Consider the following 20,493-nt stretch of genomic DNA (forward strand, 5'->3'; position numbering starts at 1 on the left):
TTTTTTTTTTTTTTTTTTTTTTTTCAGCAGAAATAACAGTTTTGTTAAATGTTTACTTTGTTCCTGTGCTTGAAGGTCTGGGCTTGAATCTTGAGGCATTTATTATTGATAGTGTGGGTTGAAAACATTGGGGACACAGCTATGATATGGTTTGTGCTGTAGAAGGACTGTTTCTGAAGCTGCTACCTTGCCAGAATAAAATCATTCCTACTCCAGAGCGCTCCAAAACTACAGCTGGATGTTAATCTTGATAATTTCTTTAGGATTTAAAACTGTAACTAATGATATCCAAGAATAAAACCTAAATTTGGGGGGAGGGGTGCTGTTCTTGAATCAGATTGTTCAATACTGGTGTATTGGTATGTACTGGTATACTGCTTTTTAGAGTGCTGGAAATTCCTTAATTTTTCAAGCTTCTTGATCAGCCGGATGGCATCAAGGCAAAGACAGGAAGAGGTGTCAGGGGTCACAGGATCATGGAATAACTGAGGTTGGAAAAAGCCTCCAGGATCATTGAGTCCAACCTATGACCCATCCCCACCTTGTCCCCAGCCCAGAGCACTGAGTGACACCTCCAGGGATGGAGACTCTACCACCCACCCAAGCAGCCCATTCACTATTTGATCACCCTTTCTGAGAAGGATTTCTTCCTGATGTCCAAGAGAAATCCTCTCAAAAGTTCATGCTTCCCATTATAGGATATTTATGATGTCTAAGCATCTGAAAACGTCTTTATCTGAAATTGCTGTCTTTCTGATAATTATTTATTTCCTTAAAAATCCTGAATGCCAACAAAAAAAGTGATTTTGTTGTGTTCTTAATGTAGCTGAGCAAATGGTCCTTCATGTCCAAAGCTTTCACCTGCAGTGGACAAATCTTGCTGCTCCTTGCCACCGGTGAGCACTTTGAGCTCCCAGTTACTTGCCCTGTACCGGTCCTGCTTGTGTTGGATTTTGGTGCATCTGTGATGTTCCAATGCCACTCTCCTGTGTCAGAGTGGGAATGAGTTTCCTCTCTTTTCTTCAATGTCCTTCCCAGGCATCAGAGGAGGCCTCGCTGCGGGCTCTGGAGAGTCTGATGACGGAGTTTTTCCACAACTGCACAACGAACGAGAGGAAACGGGAGATAGGTGAGTCCTGCTCTTCCAGAGCTGCTCCTGCCCCAGCAGAGGGGTCTGGTGCTGTTCACACAGCTGTGCCTGCACTCAGCATCTTCCCCTCTCCTGCTTAGGTGGGAAAGGTTTCCAGAGCTGGGGTTCCAGGGGATCTCTGGCAGCTCCTATGGATGATAAACCAGGGAGATTTGCTCTGTACACTGTTGGGTTGTGTGTCCTGGGAAGCCTCTGCCTGGAGATGGAGCACAGCATTCTGCTTTAGGAATGCAAAGCTAGGCTGTCCCAATTCTTGTGGAATGACAAGCAGGAATAATAGCAATTCTGTCTGGGTGGGGTTATTAAATATGTCCTGAAAGGCAGCAGAGATCCTGCCAGGTGCTCTGGGGGAGCTGAAAAGGGGCAGATTCCTTCTATTCCCAAACAGCCACAGGGATGCTCCAAGGGCTGGAACCCCTCTGGAGCCAGGCTGGGAGAGCTGGGGGTGCTCACCTGGAGAGGAGAAGCTCCAGGGAGAGCTCAGAGCCCTGCCAGGGCCTGAAGGGGCTCCAGGAGAGCTGGAGAGGGACTGGGGACAAGAGATGGAGGGACAGGACACAGGGAATGGCTCCCACTGCCAGAGGGCAGGGATGGATGGGATATTGGGCATTAGGAATTGTTCCCTGTGAGGGTGGGCAGGCCCTGGCACAGGGTGCCCAGAGCAGCTGTGGCTGCCCCTGGATCCCTGACAGTGCCCAAGGCCAGGCTGGATGGGGCTTGGAACAGCCTGGGACAGTGGGAGGTGTCCCTGCCATGGCAGGGAGTTGGGATGGGATAAACTTTAGGGTCCTTCCAACCCAAGCCATTCTGGGATTGTTCTGTTTCTACCATTTCCTACCAAAAGTGTGATCAGCATGAAAGACTTGCCCCAGAAATCTTGTAAAATAAACAGCACAAGGTTTTTGTTGTGGTTTTCTGACTATGATCTCCTGCTGTGGAGAAGGTATCCCTCATTTTCCTGCTTAAATTGCAGGAAAGAAAACAATTAATTAAGCCTTAAACTTGCTTAGCCTGTAAAGCAGCCTTTGTGGCTTTTCTTTGTCACGCTGTCACCTCATGAGAGATGACCAAATCCTTCCCTGAGCGTTCAGGGAGGTCTCTGACCCCCTGAGCTTCCACCAAGTCAGCAGCTCTTGGAGTTGCATTAAAAGAAGCTGAGTTTAAAACACTGATCTGAAGTGCTCCTGCTCTCTCACAATGACCTGAAATCCCAGCATTTGGCTTTTACAGATAAAATAACGGTGCTTGTAACACAATTGCTGTGTGATTTGTTTTAATATTCACCTCTTATCTGCTGCAGTTATTTATGTCAAAACTGATTTGAAAATGACACATCAGTTTTGTTTTCATTAAAGCCTGTTGTTACTTTGCTTTAAACACTGTAGAATGTGGTTTTATTATATTTTTTGCCCTCCTCCAGGTTGAGTCATTCCCTGAACACAGGGTCTCTTCCCTGCTCAGTTGCTGTGCTATCACTATACATTGTTATGGCTTTGTTTACAGCTAAAGAATTTTAATGGACTATTTTATATCAAAGTCAAATTAAAACTGAAGTACGTTTTAAAGTAATTTATGTACTTTTATGTTTTTTGCAGAGGAGCTTTTAAATAACTTTGCCCAGCAGATAGGAGCCTGGAGATTCTGCCTGTACTTCCTGTCCAGCACAAGGAATGATTATGTGATGATGTACAGCCTGACAGTGTTTGAGGTGAGGCCTGAGCTCCTCACTGCTCTGCCTGGTGCAGCTTTATCTGGCAATCAATTTTTTGGGGGAGATGTTTGTCTGAAATGGCATCCCTGGTAAGTACAGTGATGAAGGATGCTTTTATTGCTCTCTGCCAGAGAGGTTGCTTAATGGCAGGCTCAGAGTGGGAGACTGAATCTTTGTACACAAATTGAAGAATTCATTTCCTGGCATCTCTAAGCACAAATTACCTCCAGTTTCAGAGGCTGCTTCAGTTTCTGCACGATGCTTTTAAGGGTGTTATTGCTTTTATGCTGTTTTTATGATCAGAAATATGGGGGTGATTACCTGCTCCTGGCTCCTGCAGGCTTTGAGTGCTGAGAGGGAAGGCAGACTTACTTTTATTTTTCTGACATTTTGTAGTTGTGGTTGGTGCTCTTGAACTGCATCCTGCAAACCTGTGCTGGTTGGAGAGGTGAGGTCTCTCTTAGCCACATCCCGCTCTTCACCTACTTATAAAAGAAGAAAATTTGGGTTAAAAGGCTTGATATTGATCTGTGTCCTCTGGAATAAGCAAAAGTATTCTGTGAAGAGCACTGGTGAGTCACTGATTTGTCAGTGACCAGTCTGTCTCTGGGGATGTGCTGGGGTTTGCTCAATGTCACAACTCAGTCTGGGACATTTGTGGCCTCTGTGTTGTGTTCTTGGCTGGGTGGGCACTCTGAGCTGTGCCCCTAAATCAAAGGGGTTTACAGCCTTTGCACTGGGCCCCTTTTTAGACAAAATACACGTTTAGTTAAAAACTCTGCTCTTAAAGTTGTGTTGTTTTTACAAATTATCCACATCATTGTTGATTTCTTCTCTTAAATATTCATGTTACTTATTAGGGATTGCAGAGGGAGTCTGGACCCCATCTGCAAATTGAATCTGCTTTACCTTCCCCTCAAAAAGGGGTGATCATGGCAAGTGCCATGGGAATTATTCCTGCTTAGGGGATGGTGTCCCACTGATGATGAACAAAACAGGTGCAGGGCCAGGAGGTGAATTCAGTGATCCTTGGGATCATCCCATGTGGATCCTACCAGCTCAGGATATTTTCATGGAGTTTGGTTACTGAGCCTCTGCTTCCCTGGAGGGGCAAAAAGTAGCATTGAAAAACCTAATTGTGCCCAGAATAAAGAAATCACTGTGCAAGTGCAGAGGGAGGGACACGATTCCCAGCCCAGCTGGGAGATGGGGATCTCTCCATGGAGGAGCTTGAATTCCCAAAATTAACTGGTGCAGTGCTGGCCATTAACTGGTCCTCAGAGCCCTGGTCTGTCCCAGTCTGCAGCTTCCCCAGCTATCCTTGGCTGCTGGGTCATCAGAGGGGTGTGAACACAAGGATCACTCCCAAAAATGCCCAAGGACATGGATTTCCCAGACTGCTTAGGAAGGTAGCAGTGGATTTGGAATAAAACTCTTCCTGACCCCCTTTCAGATGAATTGTTTTCACTTCCTGCTTTTTGGAAATTAAAATATCTTCCCAAATGCATTTATAGGGAGAAAGCTGCTGCTGCCAGGTGGGAGGAGGAGGACAGAACACAGTGGACATGAAAGGATGGATGTTAAAGCTAAAACATCTTCCAGTTTTATTGGGATTCTGGACTTGCATCAAGGAACCCTCAGCTGGTTGGGCCATTGTTTCCAAGCAGTACTTGTATATTTTCTCTGCTAGGAAACACCAAAAACAACTTCTTTGAGGAATTTCTGTGTAATATCCCTGTGTAGCTCTGCACTGGGAGCTGATGTCTCTGTGCAGTGCATCCTACTGAGGATTGCATCTCTTTTGACCATCATCTTCCACTTTTGGATATTTGAGGTTTTTTCTAGGCTGTGATTGTGATCTCCAGCATTCTCGTTCTGCAGGCTGAATCCTGCAGATGGCACAGGATTGCTTCAGCCTCCTCTCTGGGTTATCCCAAATATCCCCAAGAGATTCAGCTCCTAATGCTCCAGAGCCCTAAATGGGATCAGGGCAGGGAAGCAATTTGTAACTCTGCTTTCCTTGGGATTTTGTCTGGCTTTAAGTGGACTGAGAGCTTTCTGTGCAGTGGTGCCTTGTCACTGCCAGGCAGTGCCTGCACCAGTGACCTCCCAGCTCAGCTTCAGGAGACCTGGGTGGCATCAGAGGCCTGGAAAACCAGATCTCCTTCCCTGTTCATCCTTCCTGCTTCATCCAAGGCTGTACTTCACCCTTTAGAGGGGCAACCCTTGGTGCCCAGGGTTAAAAGATAGAGGAAATGGTTCTGTGCCTGCCACTATAGTTCTGCTTAACCCAAAACCAGTTAATAAGTCAGGAACTTCAGCTCCATTGTGGTACTGCCAGTCCTGGGCCATGAGATGCAGCAGCCTTGCCAGATGCTCTGTCCCTGATTTATGTTGTTTAGCCTGGAGAAGGCTCTGAAGAGACCTCAGAGCCCCTGCCCCTGCCTAAAGGGGCTCCAGGAGAGCTGGAGAGGGACTGGGAACAAGGGATGGAGGGACAGGACACAGGGAATGGCTCCCACTGCCAGAGGGCAGGGATGGCTGGGATATTGGGAAGGAATTGTTCCCTGGCAGGGTGGGCAGGCCCTGGCACAGGGTGCCCAGAGCAGCCCCTGGATCCCTGGCAGTGCCCAAGGCCAGGCTGGACACTGGGGCTTGGAGCAGCCTGGGACAGTGGAAGGTGTCCCTGCCATGGCAGCGGGTTGGAACAGGATGATTTTTATGGCCCCAACCCAAACCAGCCTGAGATTCCAGATTCTCTCAGTGTTTCTCTCACATCCAAGATGAGCTCATTTGGGATGTCCATTGCTTTTGCAGAACCTGATCAATAAGATGTGGCTGGGGGTCCCATCCCAGGACAAGATGGAGATCAGGAGCTGCCTGCCCAAGCTGCTGCTGGCTCACCACAAAACTCTGCCTTACTTCATCAGGAACAAGCTCTGCAAAGTCATCGTGGACATCGGCCGCCAGGACTGGCCCATGTTCTACCACGACTTCTTCACCAACATCCTGCAGGTGAGAGCTCTGCCCATGAATGGAGCCAGCTTTTCCCTTAGAAACAACTTTTTGTTTCCTCGAGGAGGGATTGCTTTGATGAAGATCAAAGAGTAAATGTTGCTTTGTAAATTCTTTTTTAATTTTATTGTAGCTCTCAACACTTTACATGTTATGCTTCTCTCCAGTGTTAAAAGTGTTTTGTGGAAGGAACAATACTGTGGCACAAGTATTCACTTTGAATTTTAAATATTATGGGCTAGTTCTTGAAAATACAAGGAGTATGGGTTGTTCTTTAAACAAAACAGAATATAATTATGGATGTGTCACTGATTTTCAGAAGGGCAGTTTTCTCAATGGGGCTGTTGCACATTTTTCATCCAACAACCAAGGACACCCCAAAATCTCTGGTACCTCATCAGTAATGTCATGGGATGGTGGGATCCCATCCTAATGGGATGTTGTTGGAGTGTTCAGGAGGGCTCCTGCAGGAAGGCTCAGCTGTGAGCTGAGGACCCTGACTGAATCCATGTTATTAGCTGGAATGTTGGGTGTAACTCGGCATCCTTACAGGGAATCCTGAGCCTGGCTGCTGCTGGAGCATCACCAGGCTGGTGCAAACCTCTTTTTGTTGGATTATTTTGTCTCCAGTTCCCTTAAAATTGTTCCTAATTGGCTTAAAGAGGCTGAGTGTAAACTGAAGTGCTGCACTGGCTTTTTCTGCTGACATAATTACATGATTTGAATGCAGCAAAGCCCACAGCCAAGCCACAAGGCAGTTATTGAAATCTAAGTCCTTGAGTGGCAGGAGTTCATTTGTTAAGGCAAATGGATGTAGTATTAATTGCAAATTTTTTTTTTAAGTCCTGTCTTGGCTGCAGAGCTCATCACTGGCTTGTGTAATCACTTTTCTGATTGTTCTGGAGTAGGACATGCTGCAGTTTTTGCCTCAGTTGTCAATTTGACAAGAAATACTTGGAGATAATGCTATCCATGTGGAATTTCGCCTGTCATTTCACCTGGATCTGAACTGAAAGGCAGCCTGAGCTCTCCTGGCCTTTCTAGCACTCTGGGGTTATCTTAAAGGATTGCAGAGCTCACTGGAGCAATCTATTTTCCCTTAAGCCTCTCCTTGTGAGCTCAGCAGTGGAGGGAAATGTTTCCATAAATTAATTTATGTGGCAGACACATTCCTAAAATGTTCAGAGAAAGTGGAAGAAAACCAGTAATGCTGAATTCCAGGGCCTCGACAGAAGGCAGAGCAGCACAAGAGCAGAATGATTTGCTGTTGGAATTGCAGATGAGCCCTGTCTCAGGACTTTTTTCTGAGATTATTTGCAGCATGTTCTTTGTTCTTCAGTGTTAAATTGTATCCCAGTACTCTGAGTAGTCTCTAGACCTTTTACTGAACCACTGGAGGGGTGGAGAAGAAAGGTAAATTGGGATATTGTATTGTCATTATGAAAAGCCAGTCATGCTACATAAAGTACTGTTTCCTTAGAGGTGTAAAATTTGTTTAGCCTGACTGAGGTACTAGTGCCTGGTATTCCTAAAACTCCCTGGGTTTGTCAGAAAATATCCTGAGAGATGATTTTCGGTCCCTTCACAATTTACCAGTAAGTTGGGCGTTTCATTGAGTTCTTTGCCATCAACTCCTGTGTCTGGGACTTCCTTTTCAAAAGCCAAGATGAAGAGCTTTTAGATGGGCTATTTTCTCCTGAAATACTTCACCAAACTCTGTTTTTTTAGCAGTGTTAACTGAGCCTGGCCCTCCTTTGGAGGGTCGGGGGATCAGGAGCAAAGTCAGCCTGTATTATAGAATTATGGCTTCAAGGATTACTTGTAGCAACTGGGATTGGCTTTGGACTTTTTTCTCCCAGAGGGAGCAGTGCATAAATCACTTTGGATGTGTCTGGGCCACAGTGAAGAGCAGTGCTGTCCTTCAGCTGGAAAAAAAGCTTTGTCCCACTTGAAGTCTTTAATAACCCTGGGGCTGATGAAGGCACAAGGCAGCTTTTTGCCCAGTCCCATTGCAGCACAGGGCAGAAGTTGCTCTTTTTGGGGGAAATGCAATTTCCAGTTTGAGATCCAGTGCAGGTGGAAGGGGAGGTCAGATCCCTCGGGTGGCATCTGCTCCTGGCTGCAGCTCTGGGCCATGTGGGAAGGGGGAGATTTTTGGGGACGGTGCTGGTGCTGGGCAGGGCATGCAGCAAGCAGAAGGGACAGGCTGTTCTGTGACCGTGCTGGGGCACACAATGTGTGCAATGACATTATGAAAGCTCTCCTAAAGCCCCGAGGATTCCCATGGGGCTCGAGCTGTTGCAACATCTGAGATTCATGTCTGGGGAAGTCAAACGTGTCTGTGGGAACTGGAGTGCCCTCAGTGCTGAAGCTGTTGTAAACTGTGAGTAGTGTTGCTAATCCCTGTCTGTCAGTGCATGTTGTCATCACACTGCTCTCCTGTGCTCCTCAGCTGATCCAGTCTCCTGTGACCACTCCCCTGGGGCTGATCATGCTGAAAACCACGTCGGAGGAGCTGGCGTGTCCCCGCGAGGACCTGAGCGTGGCCCGCAAGGAGGAGCTGCGCAAGCTGCTCCTGGAGCAGGTGCAGACAGTGCTGGGGCTGCTCACAGGTACGGCCCACACCTTGTGCCATGAGCTCTGTGTCCCCTCAGCACAGAGCTGCTCACAGGTACGGGCCACACCTTGTGCCATGAGCTCTGTGTCCCCTCAGCACAGAGCTGCTCACAGGTATGGGCCACACCTTGTGCCATGAGCTCTGTGTCCCCTCAGCATAGAGCTGCTCACAGGTACGAGCCACACCTTGTGCCATGAGCTCTGTGTCCCCTCAGCACAGAGCTGCTCACAGGTATGGGCCACACCTTGTGCCATGAGCTCTGTGTCCCCTCAGCATAGAGCTGCTCACAGGTACGAGCCACACCTTGTGCCATGAGCTCTGTGTCCCCTCAGCACAGAGCTGCTCACAGGTATGGGCCACACCTTGTGCCATGAGCTCTGTGTCCCCTCAGCATAGAGCTGCTCACAGGTACGAGTCACACCTTGTGCCATGAGCTCTGTGTCCCCTCAGCATAGAGCTGCTCACAGGTACGAGTCACACCTTGTGCCATGAGCTCTGTGTCCCCTCAGCATAGAGCTGCTCACAGGTACGAGCCACACCTTGTGCCATGAGCTCTGTGTCCCCTCAGCACCCAGAGGTGCTGCTGGCTGCCACTCCTGGGGCTCCGTGGAGCCCAGTGGTGATGATGCAGTGGCTGCTGCTGCACTGTGAGCAGCCAGTTCTGCCCTCCAGCACTTAATATGAACCAACCCATGTGGCAGAGCAGCTGCTGAGCTCCCTCCATGGAGAGGGATGGAGATTGTCTGCTCTTAGTGAGCCCAAAGCCATTATGAAGTGTTTCTGTCCCTCCCAAATCAGTCGAGGCGTGTTCTGCCGAAGTTCTCCTGCAGTCTGTGCTGTGTTTGTGGATCAATGTGTCTTTGAGAAGGCACTTCTGAAAGGTCTCTCTTTGGCCAGGTATTTTGGAGAGCATCTGGGATAAGCACAGTGCTACTGCTGCCACTCCACCACCATCCCCAACCTCAGGAGAAAGTGGTAAGGAAATGTGGGAAATGAATTTGTGGAGAATTTTTAAAGCTACAAGATGGGATTTCTGTGTACTTAAATCTGCAGTATCAGGCACAGATTCTTTCCTTTACTGTCTAACGTCTCCTAATAACCTTTTCCCAGAGCTTTTCACAGGCCAACAAATTCCTGATTGGAAAGAAAAACCCTACACAAAGAAACAAATTGCACTATAGGGACACCCCACTGCAAATGTCATTAAAATGTGCCCACAGAGCTGCTTGTTGTCCTCAGATGGCAGAAACCTCCCTGAAGTTTGAGTGCAAAATGCTCTAATGACAGTTAACATCATGGAATTGTTAAGGTTGGAAAAGCCCTCTAAAGTCATCAAGTCCAGCTGTTATTCCAGCACTGCCAAGGCCACCACTAGCCCATGTCCCCAGTTGCCACACATGTAAGGCCTTTAAATCCTCTCAGGGATGGTGACTCCACCACTGCCCTGGACAGCTGTGCCTGACCACCCTTCTATGAAAAAGTTTTCCCAATATCCAATCTGACCTTCCCCTGACCCAGCCTGAGGCCATTCCCTCTCATCCTGTCCCTGTTCCCAGGGAGCAGAGCCCAGCCCTTACCCGGCTGTCCCCTTCTGTCAGGAGTTGTGCAGAGCCACAAGGTCCCCCTGAGCCTCCTTTTCTCCAGGCTGAGCCTCTTCCCAGCTCCCTCAGCCCCTCCTGGTGCTCCAGCCCTTTCCTAGCTCTGTTCCATTCCCTGAACACGCTCCAGCCCCTCAGGGTTCTGAGTTACACAGGACTGGAGGTGCCTCAGCAGTGCCAGCACAGGGGACAGTCCCTGCCCTGGTCCTGCTGCCACCCCAGTGCTGGTCCAGACCAGGTGCCATTGCCCACCTGGGCACACTTTTCCACTGAGCAGCTTTGCAGCTCCTCTGCCCAGAGCCTGTGGCCTTGCATGGGGTTGGCATTGTCCCCTGAATTCCAGCTGTTGGCACATCAAAGCCACTGGAGCAAAACTGAATCCTACCTGGGAAAAGGAAAATAAAAGTAGCCAAGTCTCTGTGAGATGGCACTGGGTGCCCAGAGAAGCTGTGCCTGCTCCATCCCTGGAAGTGTCCAAGGCCAGGCTGGATGGGGCTTGGAGCAACCTAGGATACTGGAAGCTGTCCCTGTCCATGGCACTGGGTGGGTTTAAGGTCTCTTCCAAACCAAACTGTTTTGTAATTGTGAAAGTTTTTCTATCTTTTCCTGTTAGACTTCTGTGTGAGTGCTTATCTGATGTTAACCCGTTTACATCTCTACTTCTTGGTTACCTCCGAAATGGAGAACACATTTTTGTGTCCTTGGCACACATTTCCTTGTCCCTGGGACCTTGAACAGTTCCCTGGGAGCTGCAGATCACTTCCTTGTGGCCAGATTGCACCAGGCAGCTCCAGACTGCTGCCTCTGATAAGCTGCTGGCAGTGTTTTGCTTAGTGCTAAACCTTTCACAGTGAAGCTTGAGCAGCATTTTGAGTGCTCCTTTCCTGTAGAGGAGCTTAAGATATTTCTATATTTGTATACAACCACAAACTTTAATGGGAAGAAATATTCCTTTAGTTTGGCAGGGGGAGAGTGGATTTTGCTGTAGCTGGGAAGAATTTGGACAGGAAATATTTACAGAAAAGATCAAAGCTTCTGGTGTCAATTATCAAGAATGGTGCTGGGGGAAGGGCACTGGTGGAACAAATTCTGGGCTGGCTCTTGTGGAAGCCTGGTGGAGATGTCCCTCAGTCCCCTGGGGCTTGTGCTGAGGCAGCTTTCATCCACCTGTGTGCTCACCTCGTGACTTGGGATCGTGTTTCCCAAACTGGAAATTGGCTGCTCTTCTGTGCTGGGCTTTTCCTTTCTCCCCTCTCAGGGAAAACAAACAAACTTTTCACACAGTGTTTTTTCAGGAGACTTGCTAAGAACCAGGACCACACAAGCAGTGCCTTTAGAAGTTTCATTTTGCCTGTGCAAACTCGTTTGTGTGAAATGCTCTGTTTTATTTTTCTGTGCTGTGTTTTTGCTGCCTCCATGGTAAAATTAGTTGTGCTTCCACTTCTTGAAGTCACAGAATCAGTAAGGCTGGAAAATACTCTAAGATTGAGTCCAAGCATTAACCAGCACTGCTAGAGCCACTGCTAAACCATGTCCCCAAATGCCATAGGCACATGGCTTCTGGATACTTCAGAGATGATGATTCCACCACTTCTGAAAGGAGCACCAGGTGCTTCCCTCTGATCCACTGCTTGCTCATTTTGTGTTCCCTGAGACTCAGTTCCCTTGTACTGGTGACTCTTGGGTGTTTTCATTGCTTAAGTGAGGCCACCACCCTTTACTCTTTCCATTCAGGTGAGATTAAAGGTGTTCCAAGAGGCAAAACCAGCTCCTGAGTCCCCATAAATGTTTAATATCTTCCATCAGAGACCAAATCTCTTTAGGAACTTGGAAAACCTCTGCTTCCCATTTTTCATTTGCACAGGGAAGTGGAGTGAAATGGTTACTTGCAAGTCTTGCATGGGTTTTAAATAGCACTTGAAGACAACATTAAGCTCATTTCTCATATCACTTAAGCAAAGCAACTCTGATAATGTCCCAAGCTGGACAACATTTGAGTTATTGCCATGGTGTAGGATTTACTCAGCAAGAGTCTCAGCCTCCAAATGTTGTTTTTGCATGATTTATAGCTTTATAGCACATTTCCTGATGAGTCCCTTCCTCAGGAGTATTCAGTCACCTATGGCAAAATGAGTAGCAGGAGTATTTGTGGCTGCTCTCCTGCTGCAGAGCCAGTCCCTGGGAGTTTTCTGCTTTGGCATGAATGCAGCTGATGCTGTGAATTTGTCACCTGTTTGCAAAGACACTGAAAATCCCTGAACCTCAGAGCTTCAGTGATTTAACTGTGTGCAAAGCACTTGAACCAGCTGCTGTGAGTTACAGGAATGTAATTGAGAGTTTCTGGTGTGGCTGGATTAAAAGATGAGAATCTTTAATTCTCATTGATTTTTGTGAAGTTGGAGAATAACAGTAGTTGGAAGGGAATAGTTAGGTTGGAAGGGAGCTTAAAGATCATCCCTGCTGTGGGCAGGGACACCTCCCACCATCCCAGGCTGCTCCAAGTGGCCTTGGGCACTGCCAGGGATCCAGGGGCAGCCACAGCTGCTCTGGGCACCCTGTGCCAGGGCCTCACACAATTCCATCCCATCCATCCCTGCCCTCTGGCAGTGGGAGCCATTCCCTGTGTCCTGTCCCTCCATCCCTTGTCCCCAGTCCCTCTCCAGCTCTCCTGGAGCCCCTTTAGGCCCTGGCAGGACTCTGAGCTCTCCCTGGAGCTTCTCCTCTCCAGGTGAGCACCCCCAGCTCTGCCAGCCTGGCCCAGAGCAGAGGGGCTCCAGCCCTTGGGGATCTCCCTGGGCTCCCCTGGACTCTCTCCAGCAGCTCCAGGTCCTGCTGCTGTTGGCCCCAGGGCTGGAGCAGCTCTGCAGGTGGGGTCTCACCTGAGGGGGCAGAGGGGCAGAATCCCCCTCCTGCTACCCATAGCAGGGCTCAGCCCAGCCCAGGGGGGTTTCTGGGTGCTCACAGCCAGGGCAGGTCCAGCTCTCATCCTCCAGCACCCCAAATCCTCCCCCAGGGCTGCTCTCAGTCTGTTCCCTGCCCAGCCTGGGTTTGTGTTTGGGATTGCCGCAGTCCTGGTGCAGTTGGCCTGGTTGAGCTTCAGGTGTGTAAAAGCACAGTATGAGCTGTGCAGATGTTCCAGGTGTGGATGTCCCCACAGGGGGGTTCATTGCTAAGATTGAAGGGCAGGATTGTCTTGCTCAGCCAGAGCCATGTGATGCCTTCAGTTTCTGGAGCACAGGAGAAAGAAGCAATGATAAGGCTTGGCAGGGAATTATGAATTTAGTGATGTAAGACATCAATCTTGGTGAAAAATGATGACTGAGAAGGGCTGTGTTCATCCCTCAGACTCTTGTGTACATTGGAAGTAGCTCAGTAAATCATAGCTGTTATTTTGGCACTGCTGGTGTGTCATGATGTTTCACTTCCATAAAAAAGTCACTCAGATTCTCTAAGAACTTCAGATTCTGTAGCCCAGCAAGTGCCAGATTTTTAAAGATGAAGAGGTACACAAGAAGAGAAGTGTGTTGAACAGCTTGGGGAAGGTGAAGAGTTTCGCAGCAGGTGGAAGCCTGGAGATTGTGGCAAAGGCAGCCTGGCTGGGGCTGGCCCTTGGGTTCTGAAAGCTTTTGAGGAAGCAAAGGCCACCAGGGCTAAGGGAGTCTCTGGGTTATTGGTGGCTTGGTTAGAGGTGGGAGGTGAAAGGTGAGTGCATGTGGTCCCTTCTTGCTGTGAGGGGGGAGTTCACCCTGGACTGGGCAGGATTAGCTTCAGAGCTTCTCCACATCATTCTGCAGAGAATTCACAGCAGCAGCAGTCAGGAATAATTCCCTGCTGTGCTGCTCTGTGGAACTGATGATGCCTTAAGCAGCTGGAACAGAGGCTAAACAGTTAAGGGGAATAAAGAGGATATTTATTAGAAGAGCCTTTAAAGGCCACACCCTGGCAGTACCAGAACCACAGCCCAGATGGCTCCAAGATGGAAGCAAAAGAGGGCTTGGTCACAAGATCTCACATTTTTGTAAGTTTGGATCCATTAACACATTGGAGTTAATTGTCCAATTACAGCTTCAGCCCATGCAGTCCCATCCTTCCTGTTTTTCTCTCTTCAGCCCACGTTGTTTATGCTTCTGGGCCTGAGATCTGGATTGACTGTCCTTGATCCCCAGCTAGAGAAGGAATTGTTGTTTCTACCTGTTCTGTGAAGAGAGCTCACCATCCCCTTATATGAAACCCTAACCCACACACCTAAGCAGCACAAAATCAAAAACATAAAAAGCTAAAACCCAAGGTATCAGAACTAAGGCTCATCTGCATCTTGAGTGGTGGCTGCAGTTCTGGTCTTTCAGTACCAGTAGGTGCAGAGGAGCAATGAAGGTTTTGTAAAGGTGATGGAGGGGTTTGAGTGGCTTCCCTGTAAGTAACAACAGAAGTAAAATCTTCTTTCTGTCAAAGAAACTGAGCAGGAGCTGGGTTAGAAACCTACTTACACAAAGAAAGTGAAAGCAGGGATTATTTCTGTTCCCTGTTTGGGTAGAAAGTGAAAGTAGCAGCTGGCATGCCCCAAACAAAGCAGCTTCATGGTGAAGCTGTGGAACTCTGTCACGAGATATTGCAAATATTAACTTCCTGTGGCTGCAGTTGGAGAATGGAGGACGTAATGGAAGATAAATCCTGAGGCTGTGTCAAGTTTTTCAGATTCCACTATTCTTGGGAAGCCTTTGTCATGTGGTTGGGAGCCTGGGGGATGTAGTCTGTGCCTGTCATGGCATTTGATCCCTGGGAAGAGGTGCTGGCCTGAATGAGCTTTTTGGTGTGACTGGGAACATAACCAGATGTCCTACAGGCCAGCAGAAGCCTCTGTGATATTCAGTGTAATGGGAATGTGCCATGTTTACATCAAGGATGCTCAGCCTTGCGGGGGAATAGAATTTTATAACAAATTCCTAAAATACACCCCATGGCATTGTATTTCCTGAAATACCACGAGAGCCCTGCCTGGTAAGGCCAGAAGGGTTGTGTGAGGCTGATTCCCGAATACAGAAATCACCAGTTCTCTCAGCCAAATAATCTGCTGGATCACAGGATGTGCTGAGTTGGAAGGGATCCACAAGGGTGGTCAGAGTCCAGCCCTGGCTGGGCAGCTGGGGGTTCGTGCCCTGCCCGACACCCCTCTCTCCCCCAGGTGACCTCTTGAGTAGCCTCTTGCAGAGCCCCAGCGCAGCCAAACTGCTGAACCAGCCCATCCCCATCCTGGACACAGACAGCGAATACATCTGCTCCCTGGCCCTGGAGTGCCTGGCACACCTCTTCAGCTGGATCCCTTTGTCCACGAGCATCACCCCGTCCCTGCTCACCACCATCTTCCACTTCGCGCGCTTCGGCTGCGACACGCGCGCCCGCAAGATGTCCTCGGTCAACGGCAGCAGCCACAACGCGCTGCTGGGCCAGGAGCGGGGCCGGCTGGGCGTGCTGGCCATGGCCTGCATCAACGAACTCATGTCCAAGAACTGCGTGCCCATGGAGTTCGAGGAGTACCTGCTCCGCATGTTCCAGCAGACCTTCTACCTCCTGCAGAAGATCACCAAGGAGAACAACGCGCACACGGTCAAGAGCCGGCTCGAGGAGCTGGACGAGAGGTAGGAGCAGCTCGGGGCCTCGTGCTTCCTCTGAAGGACTGTGGAGTTTGGTTGGGGGTCCTGCATGGTGTGTCTGATGGCCTTTCTTTCAGAGCACTGAGCCAGGGCAGCCGGGCAGAGAGGTAGGTGTGCCCAGGTAAGGGCTCGCTGCTGGGGGAGCTGCTGGCCCAGGGTTGTGCTCCTTGCTGTCCCTTCCCTCCCCTGTTGCTGTTTGGCTGCAGGTCTGAGGTGGCACCAGAGCTGAAGCTGTTGTCACAGAGCACAGAAGAGGCTCAGTGAGGTAAAGGCACTGCAGTGTCCCCTGTGGTCACTATCTGCCACTCTGCCCACAGCACACAGAGTGGGGACACATCCTGTGAGTCATGACTTGGGAGAAAACAGCAGAAGCTTCCTACCCTTCACTGAGCCATGGCCACTTCTGATTCTTTTTTATTTTGCTTTTTAAATTTATTTTTAAACAGAACAAAACACAGCTTGGGGAGCTCTCTTCAGTGGTGAATGGCTCCACAAGCTTGGCTGGAGGCAGCAGGGAAGCAGGAGCACCTTGGGAAGCTGTGTATTCTTTTTCCAGGGTGTTACTGCCACCTCTTGTTCCCTAGGACAGCTCCACTCTCTTAGGTCACATATTCTTACTTGCAGGGGACAAAGTGAGGCTCCTCCTGCTGTTGTGTTGAGTGGCTAAGCCTGGGTGTGAGCAGGGTGGTGACTTGGTGCTGCCTCTTGTCACAGGGCTGCTGGCAGTGGCAGAGGGGTTGTAACTGTGTGAAAGTGCTGAGTATCTTACTATGCCACAAGAGTGGCAATAAATTTCCACTCAGGATAAAACATCTAGGAAAAAAGTTGTGGGTCCATTTGTACAGAGGACTTGCACATTTCTGCTGTAGAATTCTCATTTTCAGTATCCTTCAATAAAGGTGTAACTTTGGGGTGGTACATCCAGACTCACAGGGAACCAGGAGTTCTCCTCTGGATTTCAGAAAAGCTCTCCTGGAAACCCACAATCCCCTATTTAACTGTTCTTTCTTTTATGGACACTATCAGGCAGCCTTTGGGGCCAGCTTTCAGTGGAGGATGTGGAGCTGTGCTGGCCTGGGCAGAGGTGGTGTTCCCATTCCTTGACATTCCTTAGACCTGTTCTCCACAGACACTGCTGGTGTCTGGAGCTGGGAGAATCCCTTTATTCATTGCTAAGGTCTGAAATAGGGAAGGAACCAAGATTTTCTGGAGACTGAAAAAGTCCAGCTGGCTTCTGGGGGAGTGGAGTTTTCTTTTCTCCTTGTCTTCTCTGTGGAAAAGGCCATGAGGATTTTCCTGTTGTCACTTAAGGGCACAGCTGTACTTTTTGTGTCCAAAACTGAAGGACTTAGTGCCTGGAAGTGTCATCCTGGCTTGGACTAACAAAATCCTGAAGGAAAGGGGCACTGAAGAAACCCCCTTCAGTAGAGGGGTGTGCTCAGAATTTGCAGGCCCTGGAGTCCTTCCTTGCCTTCCTCTTGTGCTGCTGGTTATTTTTGTTCTCTTAAAAGTCAGTCTGAACACTTTGGAACTGCCAGACTAGTCCAGGAAAAAGAGTAGGTTCAAATTGCCTTTTGCTTTATGTGTGTTTGGCTTTGAAGATCCCAAAAGATAGGAAGTGGCTGGTAAGGATCCAGGCAATGGCTCAGTGGTTGGAGAAAGGGACTGGGGGGCAAGGGAGAATTTCACTGGTCTCAGGTCAGAGCTGTTTAGAAAATAAAAATTAAAAGGATGAAGATGTTTGAGTCTGGACTTTTTTTTTTCCCAGCTTTTATTTTGAAGTGTTTAATCTGTGCTCAGGTGTGCTCAGTGATCTCCTGGCAAGTAGGCAGTATCAAATAAAGAAGGAACTTCATCTTTTTTGCATATTCAAAGCAAAGTGTGTGGTTTTGAAGGCTCACAACAACCCCCAGTGCTGCAGCTCTGTCAGCTGGCAGTGCTGCTAGTCGTGAGGGAGTGCTTGTTAGAAAGAGTGGGGATTCCCAGAAAAAAAAGCCCCAAATCCTGAGTTTACATCAGTACAGAACAGGCAGAGAGTAAAACCAGGCTGCTTATGCCTGTCTGAAACTGCTGAGCTCAACTGTTTCTTTAAAATACAAACTTGAAGTAGTTTCATGCATTTCAGAGCTCTAGGCATGAGGGAAGGCTGGCACTGCCTGTGTGGTGCTGCCATCCCTCCCGTGGCTGATGGAGTGTTTAACCCTCGCTGCACAGATGGATCTGGAGGTGGTTTTTACCCTGCTGGAGCTCGTGCTGTCAGGGTTGTTTGTTCCCCAATAAAAGCTCATCCCACTGGGGGCTTTGCCCTTTTTTCCCCAAGAACTCTCCCTGCTGCACTGAGGTGGTGCTCTTGCTGCAGTCCCTGAAGATTTGGTGGCAGGCTCCTTTTGGGAACTGCACTTTGTACATCCCCTGAGGAGCCCCATGCTTTGCAGGAAGATTTCTCTTTTATTTCCCAATTCAGGCCCAAGCCTGGGCTCAGCTCAGAAACTCTTGGATGGCTGATCTCCACTGCAGGAGGGATTTTCCTTTCCAGCTCTCAGCTCCCTGGCTCTCCCACCCCTCCTGTAAATGTAACCCCTCTGTTGCTGATTCCTGCATTAACTTCCTGCTTCCAGCTGAATTCCTCAGGGGTGTGGTTCATTTCACTAATCCTGTCTCCATCAGTACAACGACCTTTGCTATCAAATTATTTCTGCAGGGTGGAGGGGGTTGTGTTCATTTGCAGGCCTGGTTGAACTCAGTATTTATCTGAATATTAAAGTTGCTTTTGACTAGATTGTCTTTTCTGCTGTTTCAGGTGTTAATGGAGTGAAGGGTTGCCCATCCTGTAGGTAATTGTTGCAGGGCTTTATATTTTAATTGTTCTACTGATGCTTAATTGTAACTTTGCTTTGAATGAGAAGATTTTGAGTGGCTTTTACCACTATTTCAATGCAATTGCTTTCCCTTGGGGCACCTTTGCTGTTTTTTCTCAGTGCTTTCTCCTTTCCCTTGTAGCTACATTGAGAAGTTCACAGATTTCCTCCGACTCTTTGTGAGCGTCCACCTGCGAAGGATCGAATCCTACTCCCAGTTCCCTGTGGTTGAATTCCTGGCCCTGTTGTTCAAATACACTTTTCATCAGGTACAGCCCCACATCCTCGTTTTTCCCAATCTGTTCTGTTGTCCAGGGTCACCTTGTTTGCCCCAGTCAGCCCAAAAAAAGAGCATTTAACTGGTCTTACTGGCACTTCCCAGTGGTGCTGGGCACTCGGAAATGGCTTCATGTGCTCTTGGATTTAGAGGTCACAGGTGGTCAACCTGCAACAACAATTTGTATGATGTCTAACTTTGCTTCTGCTTTAATTATTTTCTAATCTTTGGAATGGACAATGTGTGGAAAAGTCTCTCAGATTTGCTTGGTTTGTGTTTGGGGATTTTGTTATTTGTCCTCAATCTGTGGCTTTCTTGTAGCTTTTAGTTTTTGTACTAAAAACTCCCAAGCCTTGTGGCTTTAGGTTGGTTTTACCTTGCTGTAGAAGCTGTCAGTGCAACTCAGCCCCATTTGCACAGGAGCAATGACAAGGAAACACAGCTTCATAATATCACAGAATCATGGAATAATTTGGGTTGGAAGGGATCTTAAAGCCCATCCAGTCCCACCCCTGCCATGGACAGGGACACCTCCCACTGTCCCAGGCTGCTCCAAGCCCCATCCATGGGGCTTGGACACTGCCAGGGATCCAGGGGCAGCCACAGCTGCTCTGGGCACCCTGTGCCAGGGCCTGCCCACCCTCCCAGGGAACAATTCCTTCCCAATATCCCATCCAGCCCTGCCCTCTGGCAGTGGGAGCCATTCCCTGTGTCCTGTCCTTCCATCCCTTGTCCCCAGTCCCTCTCCAGCTCTCCTGGAGCCCCTTTAGGACCTGGAATGCTGAAAACTGGTGTAGCAAGCCATGCTTAGGGTTAACACTGAGACCAGCCTTGTCATTCCTGGGTTCCTGCCCTTGTACAAAAGCTCTTGTTCATCTTTTGACAGCTCTGAATCTCTCCAGTGACATCCTAGAAGTGTTTCAGTAAAGCAAGAAGCTCTTCCCATAGACTGAAGTGGATGTTAACTCCTGTTTTCACTGTGTGAAATCCATCTTGCCATAGCTTGTGGTACTCATTGGGAATTTTGGTGTCTTTCAGCCTACACATGAAGGTTACTTTTCTTGCTTGGACATCTGGACACTCTTCTTGGACTATCTGACCAGCAAAATCAAAAGTCGCCTGGCAGACAAGGAAGCAGTGCTCAACAGGTGAGGGCTGGGGGCTGCCAGGGTGGGACAGCCTGGAATCATGGCATGGCTTGGGGTGAGGGAACTTAAAACTCATCCCATTCCACCCCTTCTACTATCCCAGGCTGCTCCAAGCCCTGTCCAACCTGGCCTTGGGCACTGCCAGGGATCCAGGGGCAGCCACAGCTGCTGTGGGCACCCTGTGCCAGGGCCTGCCCACCCTCCCAGGGAAGGACTTTTTCCTACAGCAGGAAAAAGCCTTTGTGGTCAGCATGGAAGAGCTGTGAGAAATAAGCTACTGCTTACAGCAGCCTCCTATGTGGTTGAGTCCTCTCTTTTTCTAAAATCATGAAGTATAAAAAGCATAAACCTCAGTGTCTCACACTCATTCACAAGAACTCAGGCTGAGCAGGTTTGGGTAGATAAACTGTCACTTACATATGTTGTGTGTGAGCCTTGCAGGCAGAGGAAGGAAGCTTTGTAGTCTAA

At 48.8% G+C, this 20,493-nt stretch overlaps 1 protein-coding gene across 7 annotated transcripts in view; it reads left to right on the forward strand.

Moving 5' to 3' along the window:
* Window positions 1-20,493, forward strand: part of XPO6 (exportin 6) — a 59,369-nt gene that overhangs the window by 15,022 nt on the left and 23,854 nt on the right. For 3 of the 7 annotated variants that reach the window (XM_085592506.1, XM_085592507.1, XM_085592508.1), the window contains exons 2-10: window positions 1,039-1,129; window positions 2,746-2,858; window positions 5,679-5,876; window positions 8,329-8,488; window positions 9,391-9,468; window positions 15,274-15,727; window positions 15,820-15,849; window positions 18,743-18,869; window positions 19,916-20,025. In XM_085592506.1, coding sequence (XP_085448632.1) covers window positions 1,039-1,129; window positions 2,746-2,858; window positions 5,679-5,876; window positions 8,329-8,488; window positions 9,391-9,468; window positions 15,274-15,727; window positions 15,820-15,849; window positions 18,743-18,869; window positions 19,916-20,025 — 1,361 coding nt within the window. Of the gene's footprint in view, window positions 1-1,038; window positions 1,130-2,745; window positions 2,951-5,678; window positions 5,877-8,328; window positions 8,489-9,390; window positions 9,469-15,273; window positions 15,728-15,819; window positions 15,850-18,742; window positions 18,870-19,915; window positions 20,026-20,493 lie in introns of those variants that run through there. The other 4 variants (XM_085592510.1, XM_085592509.1, XM_085592511.1 and 1 more) reach the window with 2 other exon arrangements.

This window comes from Lonchura striata, chromosome 14 (assembly GCF_050655825.1).
Source record: "Lonchura striata isolate lonStrDom1 chromosome 14, ASM5065582v1, whole genome shotgun sequence".
NCBI classification, from domain to species: Eukaryota; Metazoa; Chordata; class Aves; order Passeriformes; family Estrildidae; genus Lonchura; species Lonchura striata.